The sequence below is a fragment of the Tachyglossus aculeatus genome, chromosome 7 (genome assembly GCF_015852505.1).
Source record: "Tachyglossus aculeatus isolate mTacAcu1 chromosome 7, mTacAcu1.pri, whole genome shotgun sequence".
In the NCBI taxonomy this organism is placed as follows: Eukaryota; Metazoa; Chordata; class Mammalia; order Monotremata; family Tachyglossidae; genus Tachyglossus; species Tachyglossus aculeatus.
The window spans coordinates 4,682,228-4,697,223 of NC_052072.1; the positions used below are offsets into that span (position 1 = coordinate 4,682,228).

Genomic DNA, 14,996 nt, shown 5'->3' on the forward strand with positions numbered 1-14,996 from the left:
TGCTCATCTCCCACTGTTCACCTTCTCACTGTACCTCGTTCTCGCCTGTCCCGCCATCGACCCCTGGCTCACGTCCTCCCCCTGGCCCGGAATGCCCTCCCTCCACACATCTGCCAAGCTAGCTGTCTTCCTCCCTTCAAAGCCCTACTGAGAGCTCACCTCCTCCAAGAGGCCTTCCCACACTGATCCCCCTTTTTCCTCTCCTCCTCCCCATCCCCCCGCCCTACCTCCTTCCCCTCCCCACAGCACCTGTATATATGTTTGTACAGATTTATCACTCTATTTATTTCACTTGTACATATTTACTATTCATTTTCTTAATCATGTGCATTTAGCTTTAATTCTTTTTGTTCTGACGACTTGACACCTGTCCACATGTTTTGTTTTGTAGTCTGTCTTCCCCTTCTAGACTGTGAACCCGCTGCTGTGTAGGGACCATCTCTATATGTTGCTGACTTCTACTTCCCAAGTGCTTAGTACATTGCTCTGTACACAGTAAGCACTCAATAAATACAATTGAATGAATGAATGAATGAAAGCAAGGTTATAGGCTCGTGAGACGGGAAGGATGGTGGTGCCGTCTACAGTGCTGGGAAAGTCAGGGAGAGGACAGGGCTTGGGTGGGAAGTTAAGGAGTTCTCTTTTGGACATGTTAAGCTTGAGGTAACGGGAGGACATCCAATTAGAGATGTTTTGAAGACTGGAGGAAATGCAAGACATTTCATGCAAGAGAGGGAGAAAGATCAGGGCTGGAGATGGAGATTTGGGTAACGTCCGAATAGAGGTGATAGTTGAAGCCATGAGAGTGAATGACTTCTCCAAGGGAGTGGGTGGAGATGGAGAATAGAAGGGAACCAGAACTGACCTTCGAGGGACACTCATCTGTAAAATGGGGATAAAGAACGTGAGGCCCATGAGGGACAGAGAGGGTGTCCAACCTGATTAACTCATATCTACCCCACTGCTTAGAACAGTGTTTGGCACACAGTAAGTGCTTAACAAGCACAACTATTATCGTTATTATTACATGCTCAGTCAGTGCTGTTGACGGATGGATCGCCCAAGTCCAGGACCCAAAAGGGGGACCCTGTCATCCGACCGCCAACACTTCGGAAAACATGATTTTCGCACATTTTCCAACCCCGCGACCCCCCTGGCATTTCCTCGAGGCCTACATAGGACGGCAGCCTGACTATAAATAGCCAAGACTTTTATTCCGTCCGCGAGCCACGGACATGTGCACTCCAAAGGTTTTCTGACATGCACGAGACCCTTTAATTACAAACAGGAGGGTCACTAGGGAGCCGGAGGCACGGGCCAGAAGACCCCGGGGCCCTGCCTGGATCCCGGGTTCGAGATGGCTCCTCGAGGCGTCAGTCACGGACAGCGTGCGTGCCCGGGTTTATGGGTGCACATGGAGACGCAGCTTGTGTGCATCCGTGCCCGCTTCCCATCCGTGCGTCTTACACATGTGCAGAGCGAAAAGTCCTCTCCACCCTTTCCTGCTCATTCCCTTCCGCTCAAACACTGACTCATCTCTCTCTCTCTCTCCATTTCTCTCCTCGTTCCATCGATCCAAAAGATGACTCTGCTCCCACCTCCCCGGCTGGACTGGAAACTCCCAGGGGGCAAGCAGCGTGGCCGAGTGGGTAGAGCCCAGGCTTGGGAGTCAAAAGGACCCGGGTTCTAATTCTGACTCCGCCACTTGTCTGCCGAGTGACCTTGGGCAAGTCACAACACTTCTCGCGGCTTCAGTGACCTCATCTGGAAAGTGGGGATTAAAAGCAGGAGCCCCATGTGGGACAATGACTGTGACCACCCCAATTAACCTTGTATCTACCCCAGCGCTTAGAATAGTGCTGGATACATAATAAGCACTTAACAAATACCATTATAATTATTATCATTAGGGATTGTGTGTACTGTTTTTTAAAAAAAAATGGTATTTGTTTTGTGTTTGCTATCTGCCCGGCACTGTACTGAATGCTGAATTGGATGCAAGATGATCAGATTGGACTCAGTTCCTAGCCCACACGGGGCTCATGGCTTCAATCCCCATTTGAAAGATCAGGTAACTGAGGCCCAGAGAAGTGAAGTGACTGGCCCAAGGTCACGGAGATGAGGGAGTCCACTGCTGGGTAGGGACCGTCTCTATATGTTGTCAACTTGTACTTCCCAAGCGCTTAGTACAGTGCTCTGCACACAGTAAGCGCTCAATAAATACGATTGAATGAATGAATGAACGAGTGGCGGAGCCGGCATTAGAACCCAGGTCCTTCTGACTCCTAGGCCTAAGATATTCCCCCAGCGCTCAGTACAGAGCCAGACCCACCATGGGCGCTCACCACACTCTCCCGACGGCTTGACTGATGGAAGCCCCCGAATCCTCCCCCTCTTCCCAGAAAGGAGGGGGAAGCCCAGACGATCCCTGCCAACGACTTGACAAATTAAGTCATATTTATTGAATGCGTTTTATTTCAACAACCAAAAAAATTCTAACAGCCTAACAATGCACATAAGTTAAAAATTAATTATCACTCAGTGATAACAAAGATAAAGTTGATTTACATGGAAAAAAGAACATTTACAATATGCTAACCCTTATTCACATTGTTGATACCGCAATAAAACACAATTTGTTTTTTCTTCTTATTTCACAAAAAAAAAAAAAAAGGCGGAAAATTGTGCTTTGTCGAGAGGCACTACAAGAGAAAGTTTCCTTTTCCAAATAGCTATATGACAGATATTGAATAAATAGACATGTATGCATCGTGGTGGGCAGGTTCCAGGGTGACAAGAGTTTCACCGAGAACCATCGCGGGGAAATAAATGAGGAACGGAAAGGCAAGACTGAAGAAACACCAAATCCCTATTTGGTCGACGACGGGTCGGAGGTATCGAACGCTGGTTCCGTCGGGCGGGGGGCGGGTGTTGGGGAGGGGACGGTCCCCCTCGACCCTGGGAGAAGACGGTTGGGAAACGATAACTCGGAGGAGAATTAAAGCAGCGCTCACTGAACTTCTCCTTAAAGCTACAGCGGGCTCAGGGGCCAGTAGGCCTTCGAAACCGGACCACCGCCCACTCCTCCCACCCACCCCCCTCCCCGGCCTGCCCCTCGGGTCTGGGTAAGGTTGACACGTCGTGATTTGAAAAAGTACAGGAAAATGTCCCTTTAAAAACTCCAGAGGTTACTGATCAGCTAGAATTAGCTTGTATTGCAACATGTCTTCTCCCTGTATAGTGTAAATTCTGAGTAAATATCTACACGTAGAGGTTTTTTTTTTTTTACTCCTACCTTTTATACCTTTCAAATATATAAATAGTATTAACAGTTATATTACAATGTTTGTGTAGTAAACAGAAATTAACTTTCAAAGTGATATTGCATGAGGTTTTGACCAAGGTTGCATGACAGCACGACTTTAAACAAAACCGGGGGGGAAGGAGGTCGGGGGGAGGGGGCCGCTTTGGGGGAAGGGGGTCTGGGTTCGGGACCCAGGGTCAGCAGGAGAGGGTCTCGGGCTTAGGCAACCCCCATCCAACCTCTGGAGAGGGGCAGCTGGGTCAGCTGATGGCCGAAACCGCCCAGAGACCCTGATGGGATTTGGGGGAGGGGGCGGGAGAAGGGGTTCCCAGAGGAGGGGAAGACCACCTTGTGGGAGAGGGTCGGGCCGGACTGGATCACTAGACTGGATACTCCTTGAGGGAAAGGGATCGTGTCTACCAGACACTACCAAGCGTTCAGTACAGTCCTCCGATAAGACAGACAGAAAGCTCCTCGAGGGCTGGCTTCTTCTCTGTTAACTCTCCTGTCCTCTCCCAAGCGCTCCGTACAGTGCTCCGCACGCAGCAGGAGCTCAGTACGTACCACCGATTTAACTGGGGATGGGGGGTGGGGGGGGGGTGTCGAGTCATGACGTTTCCTGTTTCCCAAGGGACCTTTCCTGGTTTCAGCTGAAAATCGTTTTCATTCAAGTCTAGCCAAAAACAAAACCCAAAAAAACAAAAAATATCTTTATAAGTGAGCAAGCTTATAAGAGGTCAAGCTCCGGAGCGGAGAAACGTAAATGAATTTCATACGGCGAATGTCCCGAAGGAATCTCGTCAGGACCTCGCCACTGGGCGACTCTTCCCGGCCTGGAATTTCGCCTTTCCTCCTTTGCTTGACGACTCCTGGTCATTCCAGCGAGGGAGAGTTGGATGATCGAGATCTGTGGATCAACTTCAACCGTGCTGCGCTGTGTCTTCCAAAGGAACTGGACGGTCTTTTTAAGGTGCCCTGATTTTAACTTCATTTCCACTTCTTTTTTTCCCCATTTTTTTTTTTTTTTGGCAGTGTTGATTCATTTCGTTAAATACATACCTCCAAAATCATCAAACTGCCAGAGAGGAAGCTAGAGACAAAATTAAAAAAAAAACAAATAATAATAATAATAATAATAAAATCAGGGACGGACATAGAAAATAAATAGGAGTTCAAAAATAGTCACCACACCTTGAGAGCAGATGGCAGTTTATCAAAAAGCCAGAGCAACCCTTTATGAAGTGGTTTTAATACATAAACAAGTCTCGTCTTTAAGTCCTTTCACAGTCTGTACTTTCCAGATCGTAAAGTTCTCTGTCCCATGCAATTTTAATATATATGTAAATATATATATGTATATATGTACATATACGTACACTCCTGGCTGGGCTCTCCGTCCGCCGGCGGGGGGCCGGGGTTTTGGGGGGAGGGTCTCTCCGTGCCGGCTCTTCCCACCCCCGACCCACCACCTTGGGCCCCGTGTAAGCCAAGGGCATCACTTCGACAGGGCGAGAGCAGGCCGAGCCGAGGCGTCGTCCGTCGGGCCCGTCTGGATCGTGTCCGGTCTGACCGGGGGTCCCGGCCGTGATGGGGCCTCGGTAGTGGCCGGAGGAGGACGGGGAGGTGGGGGGAAAAGGAACCGAAAAAAGAAACCCCGAAAACCAAAATCCAGAACCCCCCAACGGGAGACAACCCCGCTAGAAACCAGAAAGTCCCGGAGGCGGGGAGAGGGAGGGTGGGTGGTTGTGTGTGGCGGATGGAGGACTGGGTGGAGGGGGTCGGGGGAGATTGGGATGGGGGGCTCCCCATTATCTCTGGTCCGCGTCCGCCGGGGGTCCCCGGGCCTTGTCGGGGTCGTCGCCGTCCACTTTGTACATCTCGTCGGAGCCCTCCTCGCTCTCGTTCTCCTCCGATTCGGTGAGCAGCTCGTCGTCTTTGTACTCGGCCACGTCCACGGCGGCCCCCGGGTGGTCCTTCAGCTGGCCGTGGTGCTTCACGTGGTAGCGCTGGTTCTGGAAGAACTTGATGATGGTGTGCTTGGGCAGGTCCAGCTGGGCGGACAGCGTGTGGATGGCCTCCTGGTCCGGGTAGAGCCCCACGTCGTGGATGAAGCTCTGCAGGATGGCCAGGGCCTCCAGGGAGATCTTGGTGCGGGCCCGGGGCTTCTTCGGGCAGCCGTCCTCGGCCGAGGCGGAGGCGGAGGCCGGGGGCGGCGGGGCCGGGTGGGGAGGGGGCGCCTCCTCTCGCGGAGGGGAGTTCTCCTTGGTCGGCTGCCGGTGAAGGGCCTGCAGACACGGTGGGGGGGAGACGCGAGGGGATCGGACGGCCGGACGGACCGAGGGGGAGATCGGTTTGGTCCCCCGGGGACCATGCCTCTTTCCCTCCCCTCCATCAGACATCCACCACCGCCCCTTCTACCTCCTGGCTCACCTCCCTTCTCTCCTTCTCCATCCCAGCCTGCACACTCCGCTCCTCTTCCGCCACTACCTTCTCACTGGGCCTCCATCTCGCCTGCCTCAAAGCCGACTCCTGACCCACATCCTGCCTCTGGCCTGGAATACCCTCCCTCCTCAAATCTGACAGACGATCACTGTCCTCCACCTTCAAGGCCATACTGAAGGCCCATCTCCTCCAAGAGGCCTTCCCAAACTAAGCCCCGCTTTTCCTCATCTCCCACTCCCTTCTGCATCTCCCTGACTTGCTCCCTTTGCTCTTCTCCCTTCTCGCCACTCCACTGCACTATACTGAGAGCTCACCTCCTCCAGGAGGTCTTCCCAGACTGAGCACCCTTTTTCCTCTCCCCCTCCCCATCCCTCCCACCCTACCTCTTTCCCCTCCCCACAGCACCTGTACATATGTTTGTACAGATTTATTACTCTATTTTACTTGTACATATTGACTATTCTATTTATTTTGTTAATGATGTGCATTTAGCTTTGATTCTATTTGTTCTGACGACTTGACAGGACTTGACTTGTTGTCTGTCTCCCCCTTCTAGACTGTGAGCCCGTTGTTGGGTAGGGACCGTCTCTGTACGTTGCCAACTTGTACTTCCCAACTGCTTAGTACCGTGCTGTGCACACAGTAAGCGCTCAATACGATTGAATGAATGAATGAATGTCTATAACTGTCGTTTTATTTACTTATATTGATGTCTGTTTATTTGTATTGATGTGTCTCCCCACCCCACTCCAAGACTGTGAGCTCATTGTGGGCACGGATTGTCTTTATTGCTGTTTTGTACTTTCCCAAGTGCCTAGTACAGCGCTCTGCACATGATAAGCGTTCAATAAATAGGACTGAATGAATGAATGACAGGCCGGGGATGTCCACGATGGAAGGGGACAGTGGGCGTCTGCTGTGCGGGATGCTCCGCTCTCCCTGGGCTTCCTCGCATGTGTCCCCCACCCCGTCCCCAGAACAAGATGGGGCATCACAGCCCCGAGGGGCCCCATCCACCCCAGGTATAAAGAGATGCCGATATAATAATAATAATAATAATAATAATAATAATAATAATAATGATGACAATTGTGGTATTCGTTAAGCGTTGACTCTGTGCCAGTCACTGTACTAAGCGCTGAGGTGGATACAAGCAAATTGGGTTGGACACAGTCTCTGTCCCATAAGGGGCTTGCAGTCTTAATCCCCATGTGACAGATGAGGGAACTGAGGCATGTTGAAGGGAAGTGAGTTGCCCAAGATGATGCAGCAGACAAATATTATTAATAATAATAATAATAATAATAATGGCAACCCAAACTGAGCCTCCTTTTTCCTCTCCTCCTCCACATCCCCCCCGCCCTACCCCCTTCCCCTCCCCACAGCACCTGTGCATATGTTTGTACAGATTTATTACTCTATTTATTTTACTTGTACATATTTACTACTCTATTTCTTTTGTTAATGATGTGCATCTAGATTTATTTCTATTTATTGTGATGACTTGACACCTGTCTACATGTTTTGTTTTATTGTCTGCCTCCCCCTTCTAGACTGTGAGCCCGTTGTTGGGTAGGGACTGTCTCTATATGTTGCCAACTTGTACTTCCCAAGCGCTTAGTATAGTCCTCTGCACACAGTAAGTGCTCAATAAATAGGATTGAGTGAATGAATGAATTTATTAAGCGCTTACTATGTGCAAAGCATTGTTCTGAGTGCTGGGGAGGTTACAAGGTGATCAGGTTGCCCCACAGGGGGCTCAGTCTTAATCCCCATTTTACAGATGAGGTAACTGAGGCACAGAGAAGTTAAGTGACTTGCCCAAAGTCACACAGCTGACAATTGGCAGAGCCGAGATTTGAACCTATGACCTCTGACTCCAAAGCCCGGGCTCTTTCCACTGAGCTACGCTGCTGCTTTGCTTAGTACGGTGTCTGGAACATAGTAAGTGCTTAACAAATACCGCCTTTGGGCATTTATTTTATTTTGTTAGTATGTTTGGTTTTGTTCTCTGTCTCCCCCTTTTAGACTGTGAGCCCACTGTTGGGTAGGGACTGTATATGTTGCCAACTTGTACTTCCCAAGTGCTTAGTACAGTGCTCTGCAGACAGTAAGTGCTCAATAAATATGATTGATTGATTGACTGATTGATTGATTGATTGATTTGATATTCACCACAACCTCAGCCCCACAGTACTAATGTCCACATCCATCACTTCCTTCTTTCTTTGAATGTCTTTCTTCCCCTCCAGTCTATAAGCCTGTGGGCAATTCTATTTCACTGTACTCTCCCAAGCGCTTAGTACACTGTTCTGTACCCAATAAGTACTCAATAAATACCACTGATTGATTTTTTTATGGTATTTGTTGAGCGCTTACTCAATGCAGTGTACTTTACTGAGCGCTCTAAGCCTGTGGGCAGGGAATGGCATCTACCAACTCTATTTCACCGTGCTCTCCCAAGTGTTTGGTACACTGCTCTGTACCAAATAATTACTCAATAAATACCGATTGATTTTTTTATGGTATTTGTTGAGCGCTTACTCAATGCAGTGTACTTTACTGAGCGCTCTAAGCCTGTGGGCAAGAAATGGCATCTACCAACTCTATTTCACCATACTCTCCCAAGTGTTTGGTACACTGGTCTGTACCCAATAATTACTCAATAAATACCACCGATTGATTTTTTATGGTATTTGTTGAGCGCTTACTCAATGCAGTGTACTTTACTGAGCGCTCAAAGCCTGTGGGCAGGGAATGGCATCTACCAACTCTATTTCACCATACTCTCCCAAGTGTTTGGTACACTGCTCTGTACCCAATAATTACTCAATAAATACCACCGATTGATTTTTTTTTTATGGTATTTGTTGAGCGCTTACTCAATGCAGTGTACTTTACGGAGCGCTTGGAAAGGGACGATGATTAGAATAAGACATGGCACCTCTTAAACGCTTACTTTGTTAACTGTACCAAGCGCTGGGGGAGATACAAGCTAATCGTGTCGGAAACAGTCCCTGTCCCACACGGGGCTCGCAGGCTAAGTCACAGGGAGAACAGGTGTTGAATCCCCATTTTACAGGTCAGGACACTGAGGCCCAGAGAAGGACACTGACTTACCGCAGACCCCACAGCAGGCAAGTGGCAGAAATGGCAAGTCACGTCACTTCACTTCACTTCAGAAGCAGCGTGGCTCAGTGGAAAGAGCCCGGGCTTTGGAGCCGGAGGTCACGGGTTCGAACCCCGGCTCCACCACGTGTCTGCTGTGTGACCTTGGGCAAGTCACTTAACTTCTTGGAGCCTCAGTTACCTCATCTGTAAAATGGGGATGAAAACTGCGAGCCCCATGCGGGACAACCTGATCACCTTGTATCCCCCCCAGTGCTTAGAACAGTGCTTTGCACATAATAAGCGCTTAACAAATGCCATTATTATTATTAAGTCACAATCTCTCTGTACCTCAGTTACCTCTTCTGTAAAATGGGGATTCATTCAGTCATTCAATCGTATTTATTGAGCACTTACTGTGTGTACAGCACTGTACTAAGCGCTTGGGAAGGACAAGTTGGCAGCATAGAGAGACGGTCCCTACCCAACAGCAGGCTCACAATCTAGAATATCACCCGGCTCTTTAGGCCTCGGCTCTCACCACGGCTCTGTTCTGTTCCCCAAATCAGTCAATCAGTGGTATCTATTGAGCGCCGACGGTGTGCAGAGCACTGTACTGAGTGCTTGGGAGAGGACAATACAGTTGGTGACACTGCCCCTCCACCACTTGTCTGCTGTGTGACCTTGGCAAGTCACAACTTCTCTGGTCCTCAGTTACCTCATCTGTCAAATGGGGACTAAGACTGTGAGCCCCATGTAGGACTCATATTATCAATAATAATAACTGTAGCATTTGTTAAGCCCTTACTACTACTAATAATAATAATGGCATTTATTGATTGAAACTGTAAGCCCAATGTGGGTCATGGACTGTGTAAAACTTGATTTGCTTGTATAATAATAATAATAATAACAATGGCATTTATTAAGTGCTTACTATGTGCAAAGCACTGTTCTAAGCACTGGGGAGGTTACAAGGTGATCCAGTTGTCCCACGTGGGGCTCACAGTCTTCATCCCCATTTTACAGATGAAGTAACTGAGGCACAGAGAAGTTAAGTGACTTGCCTGAAGTCACACAGCTGACAATTGGCAGAGCCAGTATTTGAACCCATGACCTCTGACTCCCAAGCCCATTCTCTTTCCACTGAGCCACGCTCCAGCACTTAGTATAGTGCCCGGCAATTTAGGAAATGCTTAACAAATACCATTATTATTGTTATTATTATTCTCTCCACCTCAATTATGTTACCTGAAAAATGGGGATTGAGACTGGAAGCCCCATGTGGGACAGGAACTGTGTCCAATCTGAGTAGCTTGAATCCACCTCAGCATAGTCTGTATCCACCTCAGCTCTTAGTACAGTTCCTGGCACATAGTAAGTGCTTAACAAATACCATTAAAGAAAAAAAAAAAGGATGAGAACCCAGGGCCTTTGTCTCCCTTGTTCGGGCCCTTTCCACTAGACCACACTCCTACTTGACATTCATTCAGTGGTATTTATTGAGCGCTTACCGTGTGCAGAGCACTGTACTAAACGCTTAGGAGAAGACAGTAGAAAAATAGACACCTTCCCTGCCCACAATGAGCTCATCATCATCATCATCAATCGCATTTATTGAGCGCTTACTGTGTGCAGAGCACTATACTAAGCACTTGGGAAGTACAAATTGGCAACATATAGAGACAGTCCCTACCCAACAGTGGGCTCACAGTCTAAAAGGGGGAGAAAGATGTTAATATTTTTAAAAATGACAGATATGTACATAAGTGGTGTGGGGTTGGGAGGGGGGGAAGAACAAAGGGATGATGATGATGGCATTTATTAAGCACTTACTATGTGCAAAGCACTGTTCTAAGCGCTGGGGACGTTACAAGGTGATCAGGTGGTCCCACGTGGGGCTCCCACGTGGGGCTCACAGTCTTCATCCCCATTTTACAGCTGAGGTAACTGAGGCACAGAGAAGTTAAGTGACTTGCCCAGGGTCACACAGCTGACAATTGGCAGAGCTGGGATTTGAACCCATGACCTCTGACTCCAAAGCCCGCACTCTTTTCCACTGAGCCACGTCAGGGGGATGCAGGAGGGAGTGGGAGAAGAGGAAATGAGGGTGTAGTCCGGGAAGGCCTCCAGGAGGAGATGGGTCTTCGATAAGGCTTCGAAAGGGGGGGAGAGTTCTGTCTGTCAGATTTGAGGAGGGAGGAACCCACCTGTCTACAGGGGTCCTGGGGCAGCAGAAGGCTGAGGCAGAGATGTGGGGGTTGCTAAATCAATCAATCAGTCAATCAATCAATCAATCGTATTTATTGAGCGCTTACTGTGTGCAGAGCACTGTACTAAGCGCTTGGGAAGTACAAGTCGGCAACACATAGAGACGGTCCCTACCCAACAGTGGGCTTCAAATCACTTATCAGTCAATCAATGCTTCTTATGGAGTGCTTACTGTGGGCAGGGCATTGTACTAAGCACTTGGGAGAGTCAGTCAGTCAACTGTATTTGCTGAGCGCTTACTGAGTTCAGAGCACTATACTAAACGCTTCGGAGAATCAGTCACGCAGTCATTCAATCGTATTTACTGAGTGTTTACCATGTCCAGAACACTGTACTAAGCACTTGGGGCTCAGTCAGTCAATCAATTGTATTTATTGAGCGCTTACCATGTGGAGAGCATTGTACTACGTATTGTATTTACTGAGTGCTTACCACGTGCAGAACACTGTACTAATCAATCAATCAATCGTATTTATTGAGCGCTTACTGTGTGCAGAGCACCGTACTAAGCGCTTGGGAAGTACAAGTTGGCAACATCTAGAGACGGTCCCTACCCAACAGTGGGCTCACAGTCTAGAAGGGGGAGACAGAGAACAAAACCAAACATATTAACAAAAAATAAATAGAATAGATATGTCCAAGTACTAATCATTTGGGAGTCAGTTAGTCAATCAATTATATTTATTGAGCACTTACTGTGTGCAGAGCATTGTACTAAGCACTTGGGAGTCAGTCAGTCAATTATATTTATTGAGCACTTACTGTGTGCAGAGCATTGTACTAAGCACTTGGGAGAGTCAGTCAATTGTATTTATTGAGCGCTTACCATGTGCAGAGCACTGTTCTGAATGCTTGGGAGAATCAGTCAGGCAGTCATTCAGTCGTACTTACTGAGTCCTTGCCGTGTGCACAGCCCTGGACTAAGCACTACGGAGAGGACACTCCAACCATAAGCAGAAGTGTAAGAGAAGCAGCGTGGCTCAGTGGAAAGAGCACGGGCTTTGGAGTCAGAGGTTATGGGTTCGAATCCCGGCTCCACCACCAGTCTGCTGTGTGACCTTGGGCAAGTCATTTAACTTCTCTGAGCCTCAGTTACCTCATCTGTCAATATGGGGATGAAGACTGTGAGCCCCACATGGGACAACTTGATCACACGCTGAGAACAGTGCTTTGTACATAGTAAGTGCTTAACAAATGCTATTACTATTATTATTAAGTGTATTTTTCCCTCCAGAGTGGGGGCGGAGGGCCCGAGCCGGGGGTCTGCGTCTTTCCTCTCGTGACTCTCCCGGCTTGGACCCACCCAGGAAGCTCCACGAGAGCCCCCCTCCCCACCCACCGTTGGGTAGGGACCGTCTCTATATGTTGCCAACTTGTACTTCCCAAGCGCTTAGCACAGTGCTCTGCACACAGTAAGCACTCAATACATACGATTGATACACCCACACGCCAAGACCAGCTGGCCCACCATGGCAAGCAGCTCAGGGATTTTGCGGCCGGTTTTCCCTCTCCCGCCCCCGTCTCCGAGCCTGCTTTCCAGCCATTCCTCCTTCCAGATGGAATTAAAGGCCTCGGATCACCACCGCTGCTCTTCTTGCTTCAGTGCAGTACCCGAGGTCAAAACTTGGGAAATAACCGTTATTAAAAAACAAAACAAAACCCTTCTCTATGAAGCGACGACAAATTACGGGTGTTGGATTCCATTTGACTCGGGGCAGGTTTAATATACTTCGGTCTCCCTTTTCGACCGCTCTCAGCAGCTGGTGCTGCAGGGGAGGGATTAGAAAGAGAGTGGCCCTCAACGGAGACCGCAGCGAGAGGGATCGATACAGGTGTGGTGAGGGGGGAAAGATGGGCTCAGCCCGGGCTTCTTTTAATATTGCTGCCCAAACATCTCACAGTATTTTTTTTTTGGATGGTATTTGTTAGAGAAGCAGCTTGGCCCTGTGGCTAGAGCACCGGCTTGGGAGTTAGAGGTCATGGGTTCAAATCCCAGCTCAGCCACCTAGCTGTGTGACTTTGGGCAAGGTCACTTCACTTCTCTGGGCCTCAGTTACCTCATCTGTAAAATGGGGATTAAGACTGTGAGTACCACGGGGGACAACCTGATCACCTTATATCCTCCCCAGCGCTTAGAATAGTGCTTTGTGCATAATAAGTGCTTAACAAATGCCATCATTATTATTATTAAGCACTTACTATGTGCCAGGCACTGTTCTAAGCATGACGTAGATATTATATCTATAATTCCATTATTTTAATATAATATAAATAACATATAATATATTATAATATTATATTATAATATTACATATTATTATATTGTTATATTATATAACGTTATATAATATGTTATATTGATGTAATATTTATATATTAACATAATGGAATTAATAAGTATAATTAATATTATTATATTAATTATATCTATAATTCCATTTATTCTGACGGTTTTGACACCTGTCTACTTGCTTTGTTTTGTTGTCTGTCTCCCCCTTCTAGACTGTGAGCCCGTTGTTGGGTAGGGACCGTCTCTATATGTTGCCAATTTGTACTTCCCAAGCGCTTAGTACAGTGCTCTGCACACAGTAAGCGCTCAATAAATACGAATGAATGAATGAATGAATGAATGAATGAATAGAAGCTAAGCAGGTTGGACACAATCCCTTTCCCTCATGGGGCCTCACACTCTTAATCCCCATTTTGCAGCTGAGGTAACTGAGGCACAGAGAAGTGAAGTGCCTTACCCAAGGTCCCACAGCAGGCAGAGCCAGGATGAGAACTCAGGTCCTCTGATTCCCAGGCCTGGGATCTATCCACTAGGCCAGTGGAGGCAGAATCATTTCCTAGTAATGATAATAATAATAATAATGGCATTTATTAAGTGCTTACTACGTGCAAAGCACTGTTCTGAGCGCTGGGGAGGTTACAATAATAATGATGGTATTTGTTTAGCGCTTACTATGTGCAAAGCACTGTTCTAAGCGCTGGGGAGGATACAAGGTGATCAGGTTGTCCCACGTGGGGTTCACAGTCTTAATCCCCATTTTACAGATGAGGGAACTGAGGACCAGAGAAGTGAAGTGACCTGCCCCAAGTGACACAGCTGACAAGTGGCGGGGCGGGATTAGAACCCACAACCTCTGACTCCCAAGCCCGGGCTCTTGCCACTGAGCCATGCTGCCTCTGTCCAGTCTCCACGAGCCGGCCTTCTTCACGGATCAGAGTGACCAGAAGCCTCTGGGGTCACTCTGGTGGCAGCTAGAGTCCGGGCCTGGGAATCATATTTATTTATTTTATTTGTACATATTTATTCTATTTATTTTATTTTGTTAATATGTTTTGTTTTGTTGTCTGTCTCCCCCTTCTAGACTGTGAGCCCGCTGTTGGGTAGGGACCGTCTCTATACATTGCCAACTTGGACTTCCCAAGTGCTTAGTACAGTGCTCTGCACACAGTAAGCGCTCAATAAATACGATTGAATGAATGAATGAATGCGGTGTGGCTTTGGGAAAGTCGCTTCATTTCTTCGGGCCTCAGTTCCCTTATCTGTAAAATGGGGATTAAGACTGTGAGTCCTTCTTTGGGCCTCAGTTCCCTTATCTGTAAAATGGGAATTAAGACTGTAAGTCCTCTGTGGGACAGGGTCTGTGTCCAACCCAAAATGCTTGTATCCACCCCAGTGTCTGGTGCAGTGCCTGGCACAAAGTAAGTGCTTAATAAATACCATTATTATTATCATTGGTAAGAACAGTATTGGGCTTGGCCGTTTCTTCGCTTTAGAATAGTAAATTGAGAGCTGCTAAATTAAGGCTTCAGGGAAAAAAATAAAATCCTCCTCCCTCCCTCTCCTACCTCACCTATTGTCCTA

At 47.9% G+C, this 14,996-nt stretch overlaps 1 protein-coding gene across 2 annotated transcripts in view; it reads right to left on the reverse strand.

Moving 5' to 3' along the window:
* Positions 1-3,466: 3,466 nt before the first annotated feature.
* SATB2 (SATB homeobox 2) overlaps positions 3,467-14,996 on the reverse strand; it is a 246,362-nt gene continuing 234,832 nt past the window's right edge. Inside the window, exons 11-12 of one of the 2 annotated variants that reach the window (XR_005451860.1) lie at positions 4,496-5,589; positions 3,467-4,394 (exon numbers count right to left, since the gene is read on the reverse strand). Coding sequence is in view for 1 of the 2 variants with exons in the window: in XM_038749731.1 (XP_038605659.1) it covers positions 5,113-5,589 (477 nt within the window). In the remaining variant the exon portion in view is untranslated. Of the gene's footprint in view, positions 4,395-4,450; positions 5,590-14,996 lie in introns of those variants that run through there. The other variant, XM_038749731.1, reaches the window with a different exon arrangement.